This window comes from Drosophila ananassae, chromosome 3R (genome assembly GCF_017639315.1).
Source record: "Drosophila ananassae strain 14024-0371.13 chromosome 3R, ASM1763931v2, whole genome shotgun sequence".
Classification (NCBI taxonomy): domain Eukaryota; kingdom Metazoa; phylum Arthropoda; class Insecta; order Diptera; family Drosophilidae; genus Drosophila; species Drosophila ananassae.
The window spans coordinates 23,171,719-23,194,797 of record NC_057930.1 but is presented as its reverse complement, the minus strand read 5'-3'; the positions used below and the strand labels follow the sequence as shown (position 1 = coordinate 23,194,797).

General features: G+C 38.8%; 3 protein-coding genes across 5 annotated transcripts; 2 read left to right on the top strand and 1 right to left on the bottom strand.

Annotated features, from left to right (window-relative positions):
- Positions 1–1,315: 1,315 nt before the first annotated feature.
- LOC6497487 (protein Spindly) lies at positions 1,316–4,264 on the bottom strand. Its single transcript, XM_001961945.4, has 6 exons — positions 3,605–4,264; positions 3,303–3,468; positions 3,025–3,240; positions 2,817–2,958; positions 2,568–2,666; positions 1,316–2,508 (listed from the first exon to the last, which is right to left on the bottom strand). The coding sequence occupies exons 1-6, from the start codon at positions 4,121–4,123 to the stop codon at positions 1,392–1,394; spliced, it is 2,259 nt and encodes a 752-aa protein (XP_001961981.2). The 5' UTR covers positions 4,124–4,264; the 3' UTR covers positions 1,316–1,391.
- A 122-nt stretch (positions 4,265–4,386) lies between these two features.
- Positions 4,387–6,327, top strand: LOC6498056 (intraflagellar transport protein 57 homolog). The gene is made up of 3 exons (XM_001961946.4): positions 4,387–4,916; positions 4,966–5,728; positions 5,858–6,327. The coding sequence occupies exons 1-3, from the start codon at positions 4,620–4,622 to the stop codon at positions 6,013–6,015; spliced, it is 1,218 nt and encodes a 405-aa protein (XP_001961982.1). The 5' UTR covers positions 4,387–4,619; the 3' UTR covers positions 6,016–6,327.
- Positions 6,328–13,403: 7,076 nt separating this feature from the next.
- On the top strand, positions 13,404–22,071 carry LOC6498057 (protein drumstick). 3 transcript variants are annotated; one of them, XM_044716582.1, is made up of 3 exons: positions 13,404–13,606; positions 18,845–19,618; positions 20,857–22,071. In XM_044716582.1, the coding sequence occupies exons 2-3, from the start codon at positions 19,398–19,400 to the stop codon at positions 20,879–20,881; spliced, it is 246 nt and encodes an 81-aa protein (XP_044572517.1). In that variant the 5' UTR covers positions 13,404–13,606; positions 18,845–19,397; the 3' UTR covers positions 20,882–22,071. The 3 variants fall into 3 exon arrangements, with proteins under 3 accessions (XP_044572517.1, XP_044572518.1, XP_001961983.1); XM_044716583.1 differs by having other exon boundaries at positions 13,404–13,610; XM_001961947.4 differs by lacking the exon at positions 13,404–13,606 and adding an exon at positions 14,076–14,346.
- The last annotated feature ends 1,008 nt before the right edge of the window (positions 22,072–23,079 follow it).

Below are 23,079 nucleotides of genomic sequence, written 5' to 3'. Positions count from 1 at the left end.
TTTAAAAATAGCTACCTAAAATTTTGACCATTTTTCGCAATATTTTAAGGGGTACCATCGTAAAATTTCATCAAAAATCGATAAAAAAAATTGTTCCCAAGATTTTATGCAGATTAATGAGAATTTTTTCCACAAATACAATGATATATGCTTTATAGGAATTGACCTAAAATTGACATAGATATGGTCTTCGAAAGGGACCTTTTTTCTGATTCCACAACTTCAAAAACTATACTTCCAAAACTATATATTTTAAACTTCTCATGATCATAACTTAGCTTATAGATGTCAGATCGAAAAGTGTTATACCTTCGTGAATTCAGAATTTCAAGCACTTTCTTTCTGCATTTAAAAATATCTACCTAAAATTTTGACCATTTTTCGCAATATTTTAAGGGGTACCATCGTAAAATTTCATCAAAAACCGATACAAAATTTTTTTCTAAGATTAGAATGCAGAATAATTGGGATTTTTCCCACAATTAAAATGATATATACTTCATAAGGATCTATTTAAAATTGACTTAGATATGGTCTACGAAAGGGGTCCTAATTCCCGATTCCACAACTTCCAAGACTATACTTCCATAACTATATTTTTTACACTTGTCATGACCATAACTTAGCTTATAGATGTCAGATCCTTAAATGTTATACCATCCTGAAATCAGAATTTTAAGTACTTTCCTTCGCCATCCAAAGTAACCAACTTAAAATTTGGACCATTTTTCGAAATTTTTTAAGGGGTACCATCGTAAAATTTCATCAAAAACCGATAAAAAATTTGTCCTTAAGATTTGAATGCAGATTAATGGGCATTTTTACCACAATTACAATGATATATGTTTCATAAGAATCGACCTAAAATTGGCATAAATATCGACTTCAAAAGGTGTGCTAATTCCAGATTCGAGACTTTTAAAGACATTACTTTTTAGAGGCTTCTCTTGATAAATTTTCAAATAATAGTAGCCAGATCCGTATAATTTAATGCACATTTTATGCAAATTAATTATGATTTTTCCTTAAATAACATTGATATACATATGTCTCAAGGACCAGTTGAAAATCTTATGATAAATAACAAAGATATATAAGTTTTAACTAAGAATTCCGTAAGTATTCCCCTTGATTTTCAATTTAAAAAATCGATGTTAATGTTAATTAATGTAAAGTTTAAGCCACAAACCAGAAAAAGGACAAATTTGTCAAAGAGGCATACGCAGAATCAAACGAATGCCTCTTTGAGAAGTTTAACCATTTGTCTGATTAAATACACCAACTAATAATTATAATTAAGCCACCTGTTAAAAAATCAAGTTTAAATGATTTTATTTTTTAATATTAATAGGTTTTACTAAATCTAAGTTAAAATAATAAAGTAGCATTGCTCATTCCTTTAAAATAGGTTTCCGGGAGCTAACAACAATCCGTCTGATTATGTTAGGTCTTTTAATTGTTGGCTTGATATCCTTGCCGTCTTCTGTGGCCAGAGGCTTCTCGTTTTCATTGGAACCTGATCCGCTTAACAATCTGTCCACAGGACTCAGATTTCGAATAATAGGATCGCTCGCACTGAACTGCACACTCTTTTGTGAGTCTTCCGCGAAAAGTTCCCTCTTTTTGCATAGAATCGATCGTAGATTGTTATTAGTTGCGTCCTTTATGACTGGATTTCGGACAGGAGTGCCCTTGCGCTGCGGTTTCTGTGGCGTGGGGCTGTCCAGGATTTGTATAGCTTCCGCCTTGCCAGGTGTAACATCCGGAGGCTCACTAGCAGTGTCCTGGCTTTCCAATTTGATAAGCTTGAGTTTAACTGGAGTTCCCTTGCGTTGTGGCTTGGCTGGAGTGTGTTGCTTGAACAGCAAGTCCTCATCGGGCTTCACATTAATGACTCCAAGTCGCGGCTTTATGGGTGTGCCTTTTGGAAGGGGTTTAGGTGGAGATTTAGGTGAAGATTTAGAGTCATCTTCGTCCACTTCGTGGGTGGATGTATCTTCGCTTTTAATGTCTTTGATGGGAGTGCTCTTGGTTAGTGGCACTTTGAATTCGTCCTGGCTCTCCTTCACCAACTCCTGGTCCATGTTCGGATCTATCTCCCTCTTGATCTCCCTGATAGGCGTCTGCTTCCGAACAGCCGGAAAGTCTGATTCCTGAGATTCGTCCTTAACCTTAACTGGAGTGCCTTTCATAACTGCCATAACTGCCTGCAAAGGCTCCAGTTCCTCTTCCTTCACCTTAGGTTTCATTGGAGTAATAAGATTTATAATTTCAACAGGTTTCTCTGTGTCTGATTTAGATGTAGGATTGGTGGTTTCTTTAGTTGACGCAGCAACCGACTGACTATCCGTATTCACACTAACGATCCGCGGCAGGGCTGCCTTCAGTTCAGCATCCTTGATGTTAAACTCCATGGCCTGCATGGGCTTGTACGCGATCTTGTGCTCCGTCAAGAGATTCTCCCGATCAATGATGACGCATCTGGATTTTAAGGACTCGAAGCGCCAGCTTTTGTAGAAACAGAATACTTGAATTGAAGTTTATAGAGGAAATAACGTTAATCTTACCGTGCCATTTCTTGCTGGACGGAACGAACCTGCTCCTCTAGTCCGGCCTTCTGGATGCGCATGCTGTGCAGCTGCGTCTTTAGGTCGTCTGTCTCGCGTCTAAATAGGGGGGATTAGGATGATTTGGCATTAGGGGCTGTGGGAGAGAGAACCTAACTGGCCAGCAAGAACAGGCCGTAGCTGGTGAAGCTCAGCAGGGTATTGCCGAGCGATGCCAGCGCGGTGTCGATGCGTTGGGGCAACTCATACTTGCAAAAATCCAGCATCGAGTCCAGCCAGGTGACTGACTTTTCGCTGGCCAGCTCGCGCAGTCGCTCCTGGTTAATGTTCAGTTGTCGCTCCAGATTGTCATTGGCATCCATCAGTTGGCGAATGCGCTCGTTTAGCTTGTCTTGAGTTCAAAATAATCAAAAATTAAACATAAAATCCCATTTGAAAATCGGAAAACTACACTCACTTTGGTAGGTCTTGTCTGCACTGCAGAAAATAGTGCTGCAGGCCTGTAACTCCTTGTGCATGGCCACGTTCTCCCTCTTCAGACGCCGTATCTCAAACTGGCTTTCCGTAAAGGTCTTCTTCATTTCCAAATAGCTCTTTTTCTGGGCCGACAGCAGCGTTTTCATAACTTGTCTCTGATCATCCACCTCGGCAAATAGAGAGTTCCCCTTGCGGTCTGTAGATATAAGATAATTAAGTCTTTAAATTTAAAAACTCTATAACTACTATATAATTTACCATTATTTTCAGGTGCTGAGGTGAGGAGCGCTATCTTGGCGTTGGCATCAACCAACTGCTCCTGGCAGCTCTCCAAAAGTTGCAGCTTCTCTTCCAGCTCGTCCCGTTTGCAGTGAAGGTTCTGCTCCAAGCAGCTGACCTGATCTTGAAGGCATTCGATGGTTTTCTAAAAAAAACATATGTGGGTTTTATGATTTTGTTTGGATTTTACCTCGGAAACCGCCAATTTTTACCTGCCTGACTTTTTAAAGTCATTCAGGCAGAATCGCTTTCCAAGAATTGTGTATTGCTGGACATCTTACCTCTTTTTCGGCCACAGAAAACGTGTTCTTCACACTGGACTCCTCGTAATCCGCCAATTTCTGCATCAGTTCCGCGTTTTCCGCTTCCAGGGCACTCAACCGGGCCAGGCAATCCTCGTGGACATCATTCGATCTGGCGGCGGACTTTTCCACCAGAGTCTTTTCAGTCGACTCCAACTTGAGCCTGAGACTCCTGGCCTCTTCAGCCTTTTGGTCGTAGTCCTGCTGCAGGCTGTCCTGTTCGGCCTGTAGGTGCTTGAACTTCCGCCGCAGCTCCTCCAGTTCCTGGTGCTCAGAGTCCGAGGTGTTGGCCACAGGCTGGCTCCCGACTTGCTCCAGTTCCTGGGTCAAGTACGCCTCTGCCGCCAGAGCGGTGTCCAGATTTCTTTTCAGCTCATGGATTCGCTGCGCATCCAGTTCACTCTGCTCCTTCAGCTGCTGGTGGCGGTCATGGAGCAGCTTGTACTCCTCAACAATGTCGTCCACGCTCAAAGCGCTCAGATCTAGGTTGGAAAACATATTGCACGTCTCTGAAAATGCGTCAAAATATTATTTACGATCACCGGAACTGTTTATTTGCTTATGTTTTCAAAAAATTGTGCCAAGCGACGCTAGAGTAGGTTGTTTACAACATTTTTGAATTCTTTTTATCGATGTATTAGATATCGATATTTTTCCGATTGGAAGTATGGAAGTTTTTAGTATTTTTTCGGTATATGTTAGAAAGTTAACATTTCTGTTAAATTTTCAAATTTGCGTTTAACAGCACTGCCATAAAATCGCGGTTTTTTAAAATTGAATTTATAATTTAAAATTTAAATGTAAAAATCGTAAATGGAATTGATTCCTATTTCATTATTGTTCCTATTTTATCCTTTCTTTAAAACGCATGCGCCTGGCATTGTTTATTCCCTTTTTTGTGTTGCCAAGGAAACTAAATTGGTTTTCCAAAACAGCTGGTTTTCTCGGCCTAAAACTTTTTATTAAAAACTAAGAACTAATTGAAGGCAAAAAAATGCAACAAGACGAAAGTCAGGAGAAAGCCCAACAGTTGTTGAATTTCCAATCGGATGATCTGTTGGAAAAACTAAAATTACTCAACTACGAGAAGCACCTGCTAAGGGAATTCAAACTAAAGCCACTTTCGAGATTCTATTTCGTCAAGGCCACAAATCCGGGGGAGCAGTTCTATATGTTCACCCTGATCTGTTGGTGGCTGTGCAAGAAGCTTGGCAAGGATATGGAAAGGCCACAGGAATACGATGATCCAAACACGGTGGCGGCAAAGATTATTCAGATCTTAGAGCAAATTGTGAGTAAATAAAAATTAAAAAACATCTCTAATTAAATCCCTTAATTAGGATGTACCTGTGGACTTCCAACCCAATAAACTGATCCGTGGAGCAGGACCCATTTGCTTGATGGTCCTGGACGTTCTCTCCACCCAGGCCTGTAAGGTGGCCAAGGTGGCCTACCAAAAGCTGCACATCGCCCAGGAGGAGGAGTTCTTGGGCGACTACCTCGAGGATAACGCCGAGATTATTCTGGAAAAACTGGAGGACGAACAGAATGCGGCTGCTCCCAGTGACGACAGCGACATGGAGCTGGAGACCCACAATTTCCGGCAACTCAATTGGCTGAATCGTCCCCAGAAGCGGTCCATTGGAGACGTGAATCTTGAGGAGAGAAACGGCGAGTTGGATGCCAGGATGACCGATCATCAGGAGTGGCGCCTCGAACTGGAGAGAGTCCTGCCGCACTTGAAGGTGTTCGTGAAAGCGGATGCCCGCGACTGGAGGACTCACATCAGCCAGATGGAGGCCTTCAGAGCCACCATAGACGATGTCTCGGAAACCACTCAGGCCCAGCTGAAGAAACTCCACAGCGAGTTTACTTTTGATTTGGAGAAGATCGAAAGTCGGGAGAAGCATCTGAACAACGAATTGCAGCCACTGATCCAGCAGTTCAAGGAGCTGTCCATTGAGTTATCCTCGATACAGTATGCCCAAAATCAAGTCCAGGCGGAAACGGAGAAGCAAACGACCCAGCTGAACGAGGTGATGTTGGAGCAGGAGCTGAAAAAGGAGGAGATGGAGCGACGGGGTCAGATCATGTCAGATGGAAGTGAGTAAATCAAAGACAAGACTTTAAGTTGATTTACAATTCCAAGAGTCATGGAAAAGAAATCACAGATCCCTTTGTAAAGACCACCCACATAGTGTTAATCCATTTTTATATTCCCATATCCCTCAGGTTCGGTGCAACAGATCAAGAAATCGATCGCCAAGTTGAAGGAGGACATTGCGCAACTGAATCTGGAGGTGGCGTTGCTGGTGCATGCCCACGACCAGGACATTGTGGTGCGTCAGTTGAGCCGGGACCAAACCACCGACCTGGCAAACAATCCATAAAACCAACCAACCTGATAACGAACTACTTAGCATGCCATGTGAGGATATGGACGGACAGCTGGGTTGGAATGGGATGGGATAGGATGGGATGGGATGGGATGGGATGGGATGTCCCAGCCCGATGTTTTCACACCTCGTAAATGGGTGTGCGACTGCTCTCGTTTACACCCGATCGGTAAAAGATAGGATCACTGAGGGAAAAAATATATAGAGTGGTGTAATTAGATTAGAAATTGTTGGGGTTTTTAGAGAAGGGAAATAAATAAGGGGGATATTTTAAATACTTAAATATAAATATTTGGTTTTATTTAATATTTTTTATAAAATAATAAACTGTTTAATAAGAGGTATTAGTTATCTAGTATTTTTATCTAGTTTTTTTCAGTTATAATTCCCTTCAAATAATTTCCCATCCCATAGTTTTGAACAAATTTCCCTTCCAGTGTAATTGAGACAGAAGAGGACGGTATGAGGACCACCGGCGTTGCCCCGCCCGCTTTGATGATCGTTTGATTTGATTGCCGGTACCGGTGCCGCTGATAAGTTTCGTAATTGGTTGCCAAGCCAATAGGGCGGTCAATTATCACCTCATTGTTATCAGCTCCTTGGACAAACGTGCACACAAACACTAACAAACATAAAATATACACAAGTAAGCGCGTGCGATCCTTTTGCCGATCGATCCGAGATAACGGTACGACGATTCAGGCTAGAGCAGGACAGAAGCAGTTCTACACTATCGGCCAAGTTGCACGTACTTTTGACCAAAAAGAAGAAGCCGCCACTAGCCACTAGGCGGCCACTTGGCACTGGAAGAAAATTCATGAAAAATAAATAAATCGATTAAGGGTGGAAATGGAAAATAAACCAGAAAACCCACGAAAGAGGTGTTGTGTGGCGAGGAGCATCCGCTGCATCCGCAACATCTCAAATATTGTATCTCAAAGATACTTTGTTTGCCCACATTTTGGTTTTTTTCGGCAACTGATAAGCCAGATCGAAGACCAAAGTGTGTTTTTTGGTCGTTTTCAACCGCAACTTGTTGTAATTTGCGGCCTGACCAAGGTGCTAAAAGGTTTTTCCCGAAAGGCCCAAAACACATGAAGACTTTAACGAGCAGGCTCATAGGATTTTCCGGCAACAGTAAAATTTTTCGTTTTTTTGCCCAAAAAAACACAATTGGAACGGGGACCACTCCTCGCAACTAGCCAATTGAATTTCCCTTCCAATACTATCTTAAAATGGATCAAAATAGTTGGCACTAGACTTCAAAAATGGGTTTTTTTACTTAAATTTTATTTTAATTAAATATATATTTATAAACTTAGGAACTACAATATTTAATTATTTATTTTAAACCTTTCTTAATCATAACTTGAATTCTTAACTAAAATCCCTTAATAATTCCTTTACTTATTTCCCTTGTAATAATTTCCCCATTTTGTCGTCTAGTGTTTGGGGGGCCAGCTCTCTCTCTTCCCACTCCCTCTCACTATTTCCCGCCATCTCGCTTCCTCTGCACTGGATTCGGTTGGCCCCCACTTGGCATAAATTGCATTATTATTAGGCTTATTTGAAATGCGCCGCCGACGAGCCAACGAGCCAAAAACAAAACGCTGCAGTGAAATTGCAAAAGCTCTCAGTCAGCTAACAGCAACAACAACTTTAAAATTCAAAAAAAAGGGGGGATACCAAAACCAAAGAAGAAGAATAAGGAACGTCAGTAAACTCACTGCTGCTGCTGGAGCCGCTTATTGTTGTTGTTATTGCTGTTTTTTGTTGGTAGTGCAAAAAGCCAAAAGGCGACTACTGTTCATTTCCCACGGTAGGACTTCTCTCTCTTTCTTTCAGTCTACCTCGGATGCCATTCCAATCCACTGAGACGGAGATGAAAATAAAACGAGAACGAGACGGCGATGGAGGATGGTTGGAGTATGGGGGATGGGAGATGGAGCTGGAGTTGGAGTTGGAGTCTGAGTGACTGGCAGTCAACGGCAACAGCAACAATTACACAAAGAGATTGGGGCCTCTCTCTCTCTGTACCGTTGTTGTTGTGGAGCTTGACTTGAGCTCCGCTTTTTTTTTTTATTTTGCACTCGACTTTGAGCTTAGTCTTCGGTTTTAAGGTTCGGCTGCTTGGTGGGAGGCAGCCGGTGCTTATGCTCTTATTGTTGTTGTTATTGTAATTGCTGTGCGAGTACTCGGATGAGTTTCATTTTCTCATTGTTCGGGAAATACAGGTGGGCTTGGCTAAGAAGTATAGTCCAGAAAGTAAAAAAATTTTAAATAATATTTAGAATTAAAAAATAATTATGAAATAATTTAAAATCATAAATTCCAATTTTAAAAAAATAATCCTACATCCTGAATGCCTACCTGTACAGAAAGAAGTAAACCTGTTGGACTTTTTCGACTTTTGGTTTGAATGAACAGAAAAATGTATCTTTTTGTTGTTGCTATTTGGCTGCCCCTCGGGCTAAAAAGCGTTTTGTGAGCATAAATCGTGAGGGGATCGGATCGGATCGGATCGGATCTCTCCCAGGTGCCTCCAACTCCAACTCCATCTCCATCTCTTTCTGTCTCTGTCTCTGTCTCTAATCCCATGGAGGAAGGCGCCACCTACCCTCCAGAGATTCCTTTCTGGTCTTATTCGCTCCCTTTTTTTTTTGTAATTTCTCAATAAAAAAATGGAAAAACTAATAAATTTTGGCCAACTTATGAGGGGGAAACTCAGCGGGGTGGCTACTGGAAGCACGACAGATCGAAAAAAAGAAAAAAAAAATTATTTGTTTTGTCATATATGCAAAGTTTCATAATTTATGATCTAATATACAATACAAAAGAAAAGAAAAAATTTTCACATTGAAGGATGAAAACTTCGACGCTTCCCATTCAAAAAAAAATATAAAAAAATAAAAAACTAAATAAATAAAACAAAAAAATGATGAACCGAGGAAGAAAGAAAGAAACAAATTCATTGAAAACTTTAAAGATTTGTTTTTTGTTTTTTTTGTTTGGGTTGGGTCTTGACCTGGTCGCGGTGTGGGATATCTGGGATCATTGTCAACATTTTGACCGCTCGCTGTGCCCGTAATCATCGGTCTATCCCCTTTCAAGACCCCCATATAGCCCCCCATTTAACCCCGCCCCTTTTTTTTTGGTCAAAATGGGAAAGAGTGACGCCGCCACCGCCGCCGCCAAACATCTATTTAAATGCAAATTAATGTAATAAAACATTTTTTGGGTACAACTTACAGGCAGAAAATGTCAAAAAAAAATAGTAAAAAAATAGTCAATACTACAACCATTGTTTTATCCCTGAAACAAGTATTTTATGCGAGAAGTTATAGTATATTATTTTTTTTATATTTCACAACCTCAATCTAAATTTTTCTTTAATTTTTTTGTTTAAATTTAATTCTATTTAATTTGACTATTTAATTTTTCTCTCTCTGTAATTTACGGTATTCAGTGTCGCATAAGTTAACCCCTTAACCTAACCCCCCCTTACTATTTATTTCAATTTGAAATCAGACACCCACGCAGCCAACACCTTTGAGATTGTTTCCCCATTTTTTTTTGGAACGGAAGTTCAAATGGCGCTTAGGAAAAGACCAAAAGAACTAAATCGATCGTAAATCACTTAGAATCCAGGTGAAAATTTTCAAAAAAAACAAAAAAATAAAAGATGTGGGCTGGTAATTTGTATAGAATGGGGATTGTGTTCCCAGAAAAAACACCACAATTTACAAGTTTTTTTCTTTAAAAGAAACCGAAAAGACATGGGTTGACACCTTTTCAGATCAATTGGGCAATGATAAGTGTTATAAGAGCCGCTTTATAATAGACCTTTTTTTTATTTTTCTTATGGGGATCAAGTGGAAAAGTGATTTTAATGTAAATAATCGGTCCAGAACTCATTTGTCGCTATATTTAAGATCTTTTATCGGCCATATGAATGAAATCATTTAACTCCTAAGTGTTTTAAGTGACATTTGGGAGATCTGTGGGTCCTGGAACCTAAAATGTTTAAAACCTATAGCTCCTAACTAAGTTATCAATTTCGAAAATGATTTCAAAATTTAGTTAACAACAGCCATCAGCCATGGAGTCGAACAATAGAGTCCCTCTTGCTTGCCAACTTTAAAAGCTTTTGCCACACACTTTGCCTACTTCTTTATGGCAAATTAATGACCAAAAAAAACCGAACAAGAATTCGAAATAAACCATAAATTTTATTAATTTCTATAGCGGCTGCCTCATGGATGTTTGAACAATAGGATCCGATTCATGGAGTTCTGCAGAAATACTACCGAACCACAGCCGAACCGCACCCAATTATAATAAAAAATATATATACGGTTGGCTATTTTGGAGGTGAGTGGAAAAACCTTAGCTGCTCCCACAGAAGTGACAACAAATTTAAAATTTACGAAATAAAAATTAAAATTAAATAAAACACCGAACGGCAAAAACCAACCAAAAAACGAACAATGAAGGCAGACTGAAACCGAAAACCAAAAAAAATACAAAAAAAAAATCCGAACAACGAAAATTAGCATACAAACTGAAGATCGAAGCTGAATATGAAATGAGGAATCCGATCAAGTTTTGGGCCAGCCCGGTTCATTCAGTGTTGCGGCGGATTCATTGATAGATCGTTCCACGACTACTTTTCGTACTCTCCCCATAGAGCCCCCCCTTCCAAGCAGACTAATTGTTAAAATAGACACATCACCCCAGCGACTTTACGAGCCAGCGGACCATAATTCAAATTTATGTGAAAAAAAAACACAAGTCCGGGCCAAAAAATAAATCAAGTCACGACATTTCCAGAGAGAAAGAGCACTGGAAGCACTGGAAGAAAATAGATATTAAATCAAGTATACGCACTGGAACTACAGATTCTAAAAATGTATCTTAGAGATGCAATGGAATTATATCTATAAAAACTTAAAAGAAAATGTATATCCTTTTAATTTTTATTATTTTTTTTTTTCATCAGTGAAGTAGAGACACCCCAGAGACATCCCAGAAGTTAAATGACAACCCAGACAACTACCGTGTGCCAAATGATGAAATGAAGATGGAACCACCGACTCCGGGGCTTCGTCATCAACCGAATTATCATCATTATCATCATCATCCAACTGTTGACAACGCCTTGCTGCGGTGGCTGCGGTCCGGTCCAGTTTCATTATTATTAACAAAAAAAATATATACAAAAAAAATAAAAAAATAAAACCCCAACGGATCCCATTCAACGCCCACGTCTTCGACATTTGTCCGCTTCCACAGATTCATCCGTATATCTTCATATGTATATATTTATTATAATTTTTTTGCATCTGCCTGGTTTTGAGAGTCTTTGGTCTTTGTTGCTCCTCGAAAATTTATGTGACCGCATCGCTGCCGTATGAATTTTTAATTTTTCACCCAAAAGATATAGAGATACATATAGACAGTCTATATATATATTTTTGTTTGTTGCTGGCTCTGTGCTGTCTGATTTTGTTTGCCTTTTTAATTTTGCCAATTAATGAAACTTAATACTTTTTGGTGCACCGTCTGGGCCAGAAGTATTTCGGTTGTTTCGGAATTTCTTGAATTTTTATTTTTATTCGTTTATTGGTAGATTGAGAAAGTTTTTGGCCACAAAGATATTGGCCCAAAAAATGTTGTGAGGTCTAAAGCTGACAGGTTAGTTTATAGATGATAGATGGGTCTATAAATTGAGATTTTATAAAAGATTTTTTAATAGAAAAGATACATATTTGTCCTTAAAACTCTCAAAATAAAGTCTTTTAATTAAATTTCAATTTCTGCTAGTTTTAAAGATTTTTTTAAAATAAAAAATATACATATTTGTCCTTAAAACTCTCACAATAAAGTCTTTAAATTAATTTTAAATTTCTGCCAGATTTTACTGATTTTTTTTTATAGTAGAGATATATATTTGTCATTAAAACCGTCAAAATAAACTCTCAAAATTATTCCAGATTTTTTAAAATAGAAAATAAAGTTTAAATTTATTTAAGATTTCTTTCAAGTTACAAAATAACATTTTTTTCCCCTGCTGTCTCGTTCGTAATTAGTTTCTCCTTCATAAGGAAGCTCCTCGAAACTGTCGATACGTCTCCTTTTGGAGTCCGCTGATTGCCCATTTAAAAAATGCAAATTTGATCCGAAAAACAAAGAGCCGAGACAGACGGAGAAACAAAAGCCGAAAAGTCAAGTCGAAAGATGAAGCCATCAAAGTTGGAGTTGAAGCCGAAAAAAAATCCAGCCAACAGATTGCACTTAAAAATGACCAAAAACAGACACCAGAGGGAGGAAGAATAATTTGTTCAACTTTATGGACAGGCGAAAACTTAATTAAAAAAATATCCTTTTTTGGCCGCATTTAATTAAACAAAAAATACGAAAAATACCATGCAGGCGTCGGGTGTTAATGAAGTTTTTTTGTTGAATGAAAAGATACATTTTTGAGATTTCATTGAGAAATCGTAAAGATACAATGAAATATATGGTATGGCGCAGAAACTAAAAGATAAACAGACAATCAATATGGTGTGTTTTTTTATTTTTTGTTTTGTCTACTAAAAAAAAAAGAGGCCACACAAGAAGAAGACGAGGAAAAGGAAGGGCGACAACAAAGGCGGAGGCGGCAAAAGCCAAAAGAAATGCAAGAAAAAAGTTTCCCAGGCCCTGAAAACAAAATGGAGCTCCAAGATCCAACAAAAAATAAAAATGAGCTAAAAAAAAGAAACAACAAAAAAAATTGAGTGCTGCGTAATACAGTTGCCCTGCTCTGCTCTGCCACTGGTTTTTACATTTTGGCTCTCACTCACACACGCACACCTACGATTAAACGGGTTGGGGCGAGATAGAGAGGAATGGAGAGAGGCTCCAGAGCGCCGCCCAAAGCGCCACACAAAAGCCACGCCCACTCGCACAACGAAATGCACAGGTATTTGTGAAAGAAAGTTACCTTTGTTTCGTGACCCAACACCGGCAGCTAGAGTGACATAGATAGAAAACTTTAAGCGAGAGATCGAAGTTGTAATTTAAAATCACATTTTACAAGCTCACCTTTCACTCAAGCAGTAGTCCGAGCCGCAACTAATTGAAATGTTGACTTACTTAAGCTTAATTAACATTCAACTCAGGTAACGCCTTCAAAAACACTCAACTGAGGTAGCCAGCAGCACTCTCTCGCTCACCTCGCGGGCACCTGGTCTTGGCACGCTCTTTGGCTCATTTTCCAGCCAACCAATCAGCGGAAGCACTCAAAACTCGTTCCACGCTCAAACAGTCGGCGAGAAAAGGACGGCTAAAGAGAGGGAGCAGGGAAAACGAAAAACACAAAAAAGTTCAACCCATCAAGCTAAAGTTTTCGATCGTAACTTTGCAGTTGAGTCTCGTGCACAGAAGCGTTCGGAAGTGAAATATATTTTATTAATAATATTACCCAACAGTTGCGAGTTTAAAGTGCTACCAGCCACAAAAATTGTCGAATCTCTTGTATTTTGGCTAATAAAACCCAGTGAGAACTAAAAGTTTTGCACAGTTTCCGCTTTGGATTTACAAAGTAGGTAAGCAAACGCCATTTTGTGGCAGTTTTTTTTTTTCGCTTCCGTTAGAAGCGACGCCATTTTGTGGCTACTGTTTCGAGTTTTTCATCTCACAAGCTGCCACCGCACTTACGCACACTGGTTAAGAACGCCATGGGATGAAAAGAGATGGCCATCGAATGTTGCGCATACGCAGTAGCCGAAGTTTTCTTTCATTTTTTTTTTTTCTTGAAGAACTTGCTTCGGCTACTGGTCTTCGTTTTTTCGATTTTTGCCTTCGTTTTTCAACTTCGGGCTGCTGTTGCTGCTGCTGCTGCTGCTGCTGCAAGAAATCTGGATGACTCACACACAGACACACACAGTGCCACCGAATTGAGTAACAGACAGGGACAGAGCGATGATCTTCCTCAACGGCAGCGACGCCGGCCGAGGCAGCGGCGCAGGCAGCAGCAGCAGAGCTGACTACTATTTCTACTACTCTTTCAGTTATTAGTAGCATTCATTCATTCAACTTTGTGCCGCTCGAGCGTGCGTATATAGTTCCCTCTCATCAGTTCCTTCGCGAGTACCTTACAAAAAAAAAAAAAAACGACACAACTGCAATTAAAAAAAAGAGATCAGCGATCTACCTTACAAATCACTTTGCAACAAAAAATTTCCAAACACAAGACTGTTAATCAACTACGTGATCCGTCGTAAAAAAAAAAAATTAAATAAAACAAACTCCAAGAACGCGTAATTCCAGTTTCCCCATTGGGTAAGTTTTATTTCCCCCCCCTTCGCTCAATCCGGTAGCTGCAAATGGCGTTCGTGTTCTTTGACTTGTTCTTCGGGGGCCCCCTTCTTCTTCTTCTTCTTCTGGGTGTTCTTCCCCCTTCCACACTGGTTCTGGCTACCAGTTTTACGCCGCTTTCATTGGACAACTGAAAAACCCAAAGCGGAAACAAAATAAACCCCACACGTAACACGGGTGCGTGTAGAGCGCTCTCTTTTCGCCACATTGCCTCTCTCTGGTAGTGGGCTGGTAGTGCGTTGAAGGGAGATGGGGCGATGTGTCTAATATGGCGTGCGTGTGGCCAACGGAGCTTTTTTTTTCGGCCCTCTATGCATGTTTATGTGTGTGTGTGAGAAAGTGTCGCCATTTGCCAAAATGGCGGACAGCAATTTTAAACTATTTCCTATAGGATTTTAGAAACAGAAATTTGAAGAAATTATAAGTTGAATATCTTTTTGAATGTTAGGGAAATGGAATAAAAATATCCTAGATATATTGCAATATTATTAAATCCTTTCAAATACTATTTAAACAGTTTATAACTTCCTATTTTTGAAATTATATCTAAAAACATTACAAGAAATTGCTCAAATACGCAAGATAATTTCAACAACAACTAAAACAACAATTTCCCAACTGCTTATACATTTTTTTATTCGTTTAAACTCTTTTCTCCTTCATTTAAAACTCAAAAACATTCCAAAAACTCAAAAATCCCATGGGAATACCAAAAGCCGTCGGTAGAAGTTCGAATCCCAACACCAGCTTTCCTTTTGGTAACTCAGGTGATGACTCAGCTCAAAATGCCTTACGAAATACGTCTTTTTGAAGACCAATATAAAAGCCTAGCTTACGAAGAGTTAACAACAAATGGCCAAATCGTAGCGAATCATCGCCAAGAATGTCCGACAGATCATCATCAGGCTTTTGGATTTTTTTTTAAAGTATGAGTCATAAACGACCATGGAGTTTATTTTTGTTTCGATTGATTATGAAATGCCAGTGACTATAGTTTGAGTTTCGAGAAGATGTTTTACAAAATCTTTATCCAATCTTTAAACTTTAAGAGCTTCTTTAAAAAAACCATTTGTTTATGACATTATCGGTTATAGTTTTTGGGAATTTTTTGGAATTTTTCCGGCTTTCTTTCACCAGCATAGCATTTCTTTGCGGGATTTTCACCTTCTAGCTGCGTGATCTTTAACCTTGTCGAGACCGCCTGCTGTTCTCCTTCAATTAGAGTCTAATTAGCTAAGCGATTACGGTAAATGGACTCAGCTGGCAGCTAATCTCTCCAGTTTTCCGTCTCCTGTCTCCACAGACATCTGAGCAACTGTCATATCCCAACAGCTGAAGGTGAGAAGCGAGAGAAATTGACTTTCTTCTGCCATGAAATCGCCATTCGTCTTGAAGATCCCACACATCCTTTTGTATGAGGATTTCATTCCGCTATTGTATCTTTGTATCTTGTGGCATGTTTGGGTTTTTTTTTTTGCGGGTTACCTTTCTTATATATTTTTTTGAGATCTGAAGTTGAAGTGGCAGTGCCACATATCCTAATTGTTACTATCGACCGACACTTATTGGTTCTGCTTGTCCTGGATCCTGTGTGGGTGTTTTTCCCAAGAATTCTTCGCCATTAGCACAATTAGATTCGTATCAAATGGTGGTGCATCGGTGCCCTTTTGTCTTCTTGAGCCTTATGTCCTTTTATTGTCATTTATTCTCGCCTTGGTTTCTTTATTTTTTTCACTTTTCGGTTGTAATTTTTAATGGCACCTTGCCAACTCACTGTCCGCCTACTCCTCTACACAAAAAACAGACAAAAAAAAAAAAAATGATGAGAAAGAAGTGTGGTAATCGCTTTTGACCATGGGCCCGTCCGTCCTTCGACGTGTGTGTCACTTTTGGACCCTGTTTTGAGGCCCTGTTATCGCCCATACCGCTATACATTTATCTCGGGGTGTTAAACTGTAACTGTGGCACTTCGTGGAAGTCGCCCGGCGCACTTACTCTGCCCTCCATCCACCATCCACCATCCGCCTTCCGACACCACCTTCCCAAGTCCCATCTCCCATATATAATCTCTCACTCTCTGTTTGCCATTTTTATTTCGCATCTTTCCCATCGGTGCAAATCTAATTTCACGCAGCATTAACGCCTTTCGCATGCCCTTCAAAAAAAAAAAAAAAAAAAATACACACCAAAGCCCAAAAGACAAACCTTAAGAGTCAGGATCACATGCTGTGCGGGAGATCTCTCTGACCATCTCCGGGATGAGGGACAGATCCCTCTGAAGAAAGTAGAATGTGTGGCGAGTAGTGTGTGCACAACACTAATTATTTTCAGTGCGGATTAATGGGATTATCTTTGGGTTGGACAACAGTTTATTATACAATATTTGGTCAGTTTTCCCTTCACACCGGTGGGTGTTCACTTTTCGGTTAAGAGGATTGCGACTTGCAGTTGCCAAATACGAACAGTTGGAGATCGTCGAGGATCAGTTGGAAGTTCTTAGGTGGCAGAAGGTGCCAAGAAGGGCCTGGATTTTTAACAGATTTTTGAGATCAAGAGGATCAAATGATTTGAAAGTCAGACCTATGAATAGTATCCTATTCCTCTATAACTTGGCTCTAATCACAACTCATTAACTTGGCATATAGATGGCCCTACTCCCTGGGAATTCTCCACTCCTTTGGACAGATAATTTAAATCTTAAGACCAAATAGAGTGCTTAACCCCGGGGATCTGCCCCATAGCTAATGGTGCTCCACTTAGACCCACGCTTCCCAGAGACAAGAAAACCTAAACCAAATCTAAATCCGCATCCAAATCCCCAAGCCAAATCCAAATCCAAAGCAAAGCATAACCAAATGGCTAAAAAAACCCACAAAGCGGAGCAGAGGAGACCCCAAAGAATCCACATCGAATGGATGGCCGGCATCGAATGCAGGCGCCCTGTGTCGCATGATTAACGGCGTTAAAATGCCAATGTGACGCCACATTGTGTACACAAATTAACATTGGAGGAGTCTCTCTCTTTTGGCCAGGGAGTTGGTCTTCGGTCTTTGGTCTCCGGTGCTCCGAACCTCCGAAGCTCCTCGCTCCAGACATGACCAATGCGATCAGCGACCCAGACCCGAACCTCGGCAACCTCTTTACAGAGAAAGAAAATGGTTTGAGGTTTGAGGATGGAAAGAGTCTATAATTAAACTATCTTTTATTGATTATCTATTGATTAGAGCTTCTATCTAACTATCTATCTATCTATCTATCTATCTAACTATATATCTATAGATATCTTTCTATCTCTCCTCCAATTACTTAGAGATATAAAGCAATTATTTCAAATAATATTTTTGATATAATATCACTCCCTATTATTTTCTCTCAGTGCTCTTAAATTCGAATGCGACTCAGTGTTATAATTTGAATATGTTTAGTGGGCATTAATGTTATAATGACAATAACTACGTACCGTCTGTGGCCGGTGCAGCACCCGCTGTGACGTTTGCCTTTTGTTGTCAACGTTGGCTGGCTCCCCATTCCCATTCCCAATAACCGAATACCCCAAAAAAAACTGAAAATCCAAATCCGTATCTGAATCCAAAAAGTGTTCCAGCTGTGAGCTGAAAGCACACCATAACATATAAATAAATATCGGAAATCGGGTCTCGCCGAGACGCTTGTCGCTACCAGTCAGCGCTGGCTTTTGTTTCGCGCAGAAAAAAAAATTCCTCCTGGAAAATATATACTCCAAAGAATATATGTATATATATTGAGAAAGAAACAGAAACCGCCATCCAGCGGCGCCGAAATGACAAAAATAAAATTACATAAAAAATAACAGTTGTTAACTACTGAGAAGGGAGGACAGACACTCCGATGGGCATAAATATTGGTTGGCGAGGCGAGGCGCCAATTAAAAATAAACTTGTTACAGCGCCACCTTAATGAAGTGGCCAAAACCAGGGAGAATTTGGCAACTGTACTTGGCCATAAAGCGACGGGGGTGTTGCTGGCTCCATCCTCCTCCTGATGACTCAGTTAATGGAGCTGGACTGGGAATGGGGTATACCTATAGTTATGTTTCCGGAAGTAAAGGGGTAACCAGATATATTATCTCTACACCCGGAACGGTGGTGTCTCTCGTTGAAGACAAATTATTTTAAAATCCATCCGAAGGTTGTCTGGAGACTCGGGTGATTTGTAAATGTCACCACTCGAAGGTGCTTTCCGAGGTGACTCACTGGCGATCTCCCAGTGATTGCACCCACAGACTTACTTGCCGTTTTCTTCCAACTATTATTTTAATCACAAAATATATTTCTCCAGTATATTTCAAGACAAAGATATAAATTTTATTTTATATTCTGACCGTTTTTTGTGTTTTTTTTTCCGTGTGAGAATTTATTGATCCATAAAAGATGTCGCAGGCGTTGCTAACTTTATTTAAACTTTGCGTTTCTTTCTGTTTTAGGTGTTTGCCTTAAAGTGCGCCATAAACTAAGGCTAAGGCGGCTGCCAATCCGAAGAGGAAGAGTGAAAATAACGCCCACCAGCGACTAACTAACTGGACGACTAAAAACCAAAAAAAAAGGGGTGGCGAGGTGAAATCACAGAGTTGCGATAGGAGCTTTGAAAAAAAAAAACAAAAAAAAAATAGAAGATAAAGAGTTGTTGAGGAAGCAACGTTGCCACTTTTCACCGACCAATCAGTCGAGCAATTAACCAAGGTGTTATCTCTCAGATAGTGATTAGAGGCGGCGAGAAGAGTACAGTTAAAATATCACCCCCACTTCATATTTTTTTTTTGAGTGGAAAAGCATTCAAGAGCATTATAGAGAGGGCGCTAACAGACAGAGTGACTGCCATTGGAATCTCCATTTAACGTGAGCGGGAGATCCCATATAGACCGTGTTCGGAGCGAACTGAGTATCCACACAACCACCGGCGGTGAAACAGCACTCAACCACTCAACAACCACCACACCACTCAGCCGACGAGGAGAAGTACACATATCGCCTGTCAAAATGTTTGCTGTAATGCGAATCGACAACGATGACTGCCGGTCCGATTTCCGCCGCAAGATGCGTCCGAAGTGCGAGTTCATTTGCAAGTACTGCCAGCGGCGATTCACCAAGCCGTACAACCTGATGATCCACGAGCGCACCCACAAGTCCCCCGAGATCACCTACTCGTGCGAGGTATGCGGCAAGTACTTCAAGCAGCGCGACAACCTGCGCCAGCACAGGTAAGCCACTATTCTAGTTTTTAGTTTAATTTTTAGCCTAAAAAAATCATTTAAATACATAATCCTGAAAGTTAAAGCATAAAAGAAAGCAAAAAACATAATATTAGGGACTTTTCCAGGGGGTTGAATATATTTTTTATATCATTTATACTTTCATTCATAGTTTCAATGGATACTACCTCATACAAGTTATAATTATAAAGACTTGAAAGATTTTTTTAAATTCTTAAAAGAAAAACACTAAAGTAATCTTAAACCTTCCTAAAATAAGTGGATCTTCTTGGAGTTGAATATTTGTACTTTAAAGATCTATATAATTTCATTAGAGTTTCAAGAACTTTATAAATATTTCAAGATAACCCCAAAAACTAGGCTAGACTTCATGATAGTCTTGCTTATATATATTTTTAAAAAATGATTTCGGTTCCTTTTTGTGTAAATAAAAAAGATAAATTAAAGTGCATGGATGAGGTTTTAAGAAAAAATATAAATAATAATATAAATAAATATATATATTTAAATGCACATTATTTTTTTATGGTGATGGCTACATATAAAATAAATTAAAATATGAACTACATTTTAAAACTTTCAATTGGTAATTTCACAAAAAAATGAGACTTGTAAACCTAAAGACTATACCTAGAAATTCATAAATAAAAAATTAGTCTCTAAATGGGGGTTTACATGATCAGGGGTTACAATTTCCCTATTTAAAATTCCTTAACCTACATTTCTACCAAGTAAACCCCCCTTATTATATGAATAAATGAACAAATGAATTATTAAAACAGTAGCTAATGCTAATTAGGTGAAAATTTCACAATTATTTCAATTATTCATAGTTAGTCATAGTTTATAGATATATATCTATCTATCTAGATATATAGACATAGATAGATAGATATAGTTTATAGATATATATCTGCCAGCTTGATAAAACCCTATAGCAACTTCCCCAAAAAAGTTTTAGATAAAAAGGCATTTTCGTTTTCACCACCAGAGTTTCCGATTTGAAAGCTCCCCTTGATAGATAAAAAGCTTATTTTAATCACACCATCATGGCTTAATCAACACACCCACACACACACACATTTCTAACCAACCATAAACCGAGAACCGAAATCATTTTTTTGGGGGCAGCCATCAACGCTTTTGTTAATATTATTATTAATAACCTCAAAACCACATCACGAATTATTCTCTATTTGTTTCTCTTCTCTCTCTTCTATTTGTAGATGTAGTCAGTGTGTTTGGCGATAAGCTAAAATATACCATATATAAACATATATATATATAAAAAGTAAAAACAAAAAACCACACACAGAGCAATATATAAAGTAAAACCGATATCTAAGCACCGCAGCACCAACAACAGCACGCAATATCACAGCTATATCTTAAAAATAAAATCAAAAAAATATAAAAAACTGAATGGGATCTGAGCAGCAATGAAGCAACTGCAACTGCAACTGCAACAACAAGCACACACACCCCGCCTACCGCCTACCGCCTACCGCCCACTTCTTCATGCACCACTCTAAGCATAAGTAAAAAAAATAAAAAAAAAAAATAAATATTTATATCTGCAACAAAGGCAACTCTGCAATATTGCTTAAACTACTAGATGCAATCTACAGCAACAACAAGCGACTATATATTGAATGGAATGCTAAGTTCAGGTGTTGGTTTTCAATCTATTTGGTTATCTGGTCTATACAATGCACTTGCCACGCCCCCCATCAACATCAGACAAAACAAAAAAAACATACCACAACAATCAATGTTGCGCAGGCGCAGCACAACAGCAACACCAGCAACCATAGCAAGCAGCAACAACATTTAAAATATTATTTCCAGAAACCTGCACATGGACACATGTGGGCGTGGCTGTTTTGGGAAGTGAAGAAGAAGAAGCAGCAGCAGCGGTAAAAAAAAAAAAACTAGCAACCAGCAATCAGCTACTAGCAACGTGCAACGTGCAACGTGCAACATGAAACCAGCAACATGCAATAGGACAATAGAATGTGTTAAATGGCCCGATGATAGTTATTATTTAGCTTCCACCAGTTCAACCAATATGCAACATATCAGAAGCAGAAGCAACATTCAACACAGCAACAACTAACAATGCAACATGCAACTGGCTTTCTCATCTTCTTACCAGTATTTGCCAGTGTTGTGCAATGAAAGTGCAATTAAGCTTAAGCTTCTTGGGCTTTCCAAAAACGTTCGACAACACTGGCAATCCATAGAACAACCTAGCAACTAGCAACACTGCAACACTTGCAACATGCAACAACAATCAGCTGCAATTATCTTGCCTTAAAAAATATTAATTGATTTACACTCCACCCCCGCAAACCACCCCCTCTCGCTATATATTTGTATGCATAATAAAATCTAATTACAATTAAATAATAATATTAAAAAAAATGAGAAAAATTAAAAAACAAACACCCACATACATGATAAGTATTTGTATTTTAAAATCAGAAACACGTTGAAAATGTATTACATAAAATTAATAATAATAATAATAATAATAATAAACAAAAATTATTAAATAAATATTTACGATATGCGATTGTTTTGTTTAAGTTTATATTTTAAATGAATAAAAAATGAGAGATGAGTGAAAAAAAACGAAAAAAAATTTACAAAAATAAAAAATTGACAAAAAACAATTCAAATGGAATGTTTTTTGTTTTTGTTTCCTTCTTTTAAGTGCCCGGCAATAAGATTGTAAATGTTTTCCGCTATTTATAATATTAATAAAAGCAATTAATTAATAATATCATCCCTCGGCATGAGACTCTGTAAAATTTTTGAACATTTTCTGTTTTATTTTTTCCTCTAAAAAAAATAAATCAGCTAAATAGAAAAGCGCAATTTATAAATAAATCCTAGAGTTTAACGGCAAAACAATAAGTAATTAAATAAACATATTTATATAATTAAAAGAAAAACCCAACAGAAAACCTAAAAAAAAATATGTGTTTTTATTCTTCTATGACGTCACCAGGTGGGCTAAGTCCAGTGGGGAAGAGAGGTGTTAATAGAGAGAGATGCTTTCTCTGAGCTGCGCTGCCTTAACTCAGCTGCTCTGCTGCGTCACTGCCGACGCTACAAGTAGTTTAATTCTTCTTCTTCTCGGGTTGTAAGGCACTGCACTGTAATTAAGTAATTAAGTAACTTGTTTCTATTAAATTGTCATTTAATTGACAGAATACAACAAATTTGTGTTGTGTTGTTCACGCCTTTAGCAGGTGCGATGCAAATGAAATGGAAAATCTGTAGTAGCCAGATGGGGGAATACTTTTTTTGTTTATAATTTAAATATTCAAGATTCAAAGGTATTAGATCTAATAGATAGTATCTAATAGATACTCTCCTTCTATTTGTTCTAGACGCCACTGCCCTTATTAGTCTTGGCTTGATTTTTTTTATTTTGTTACTAT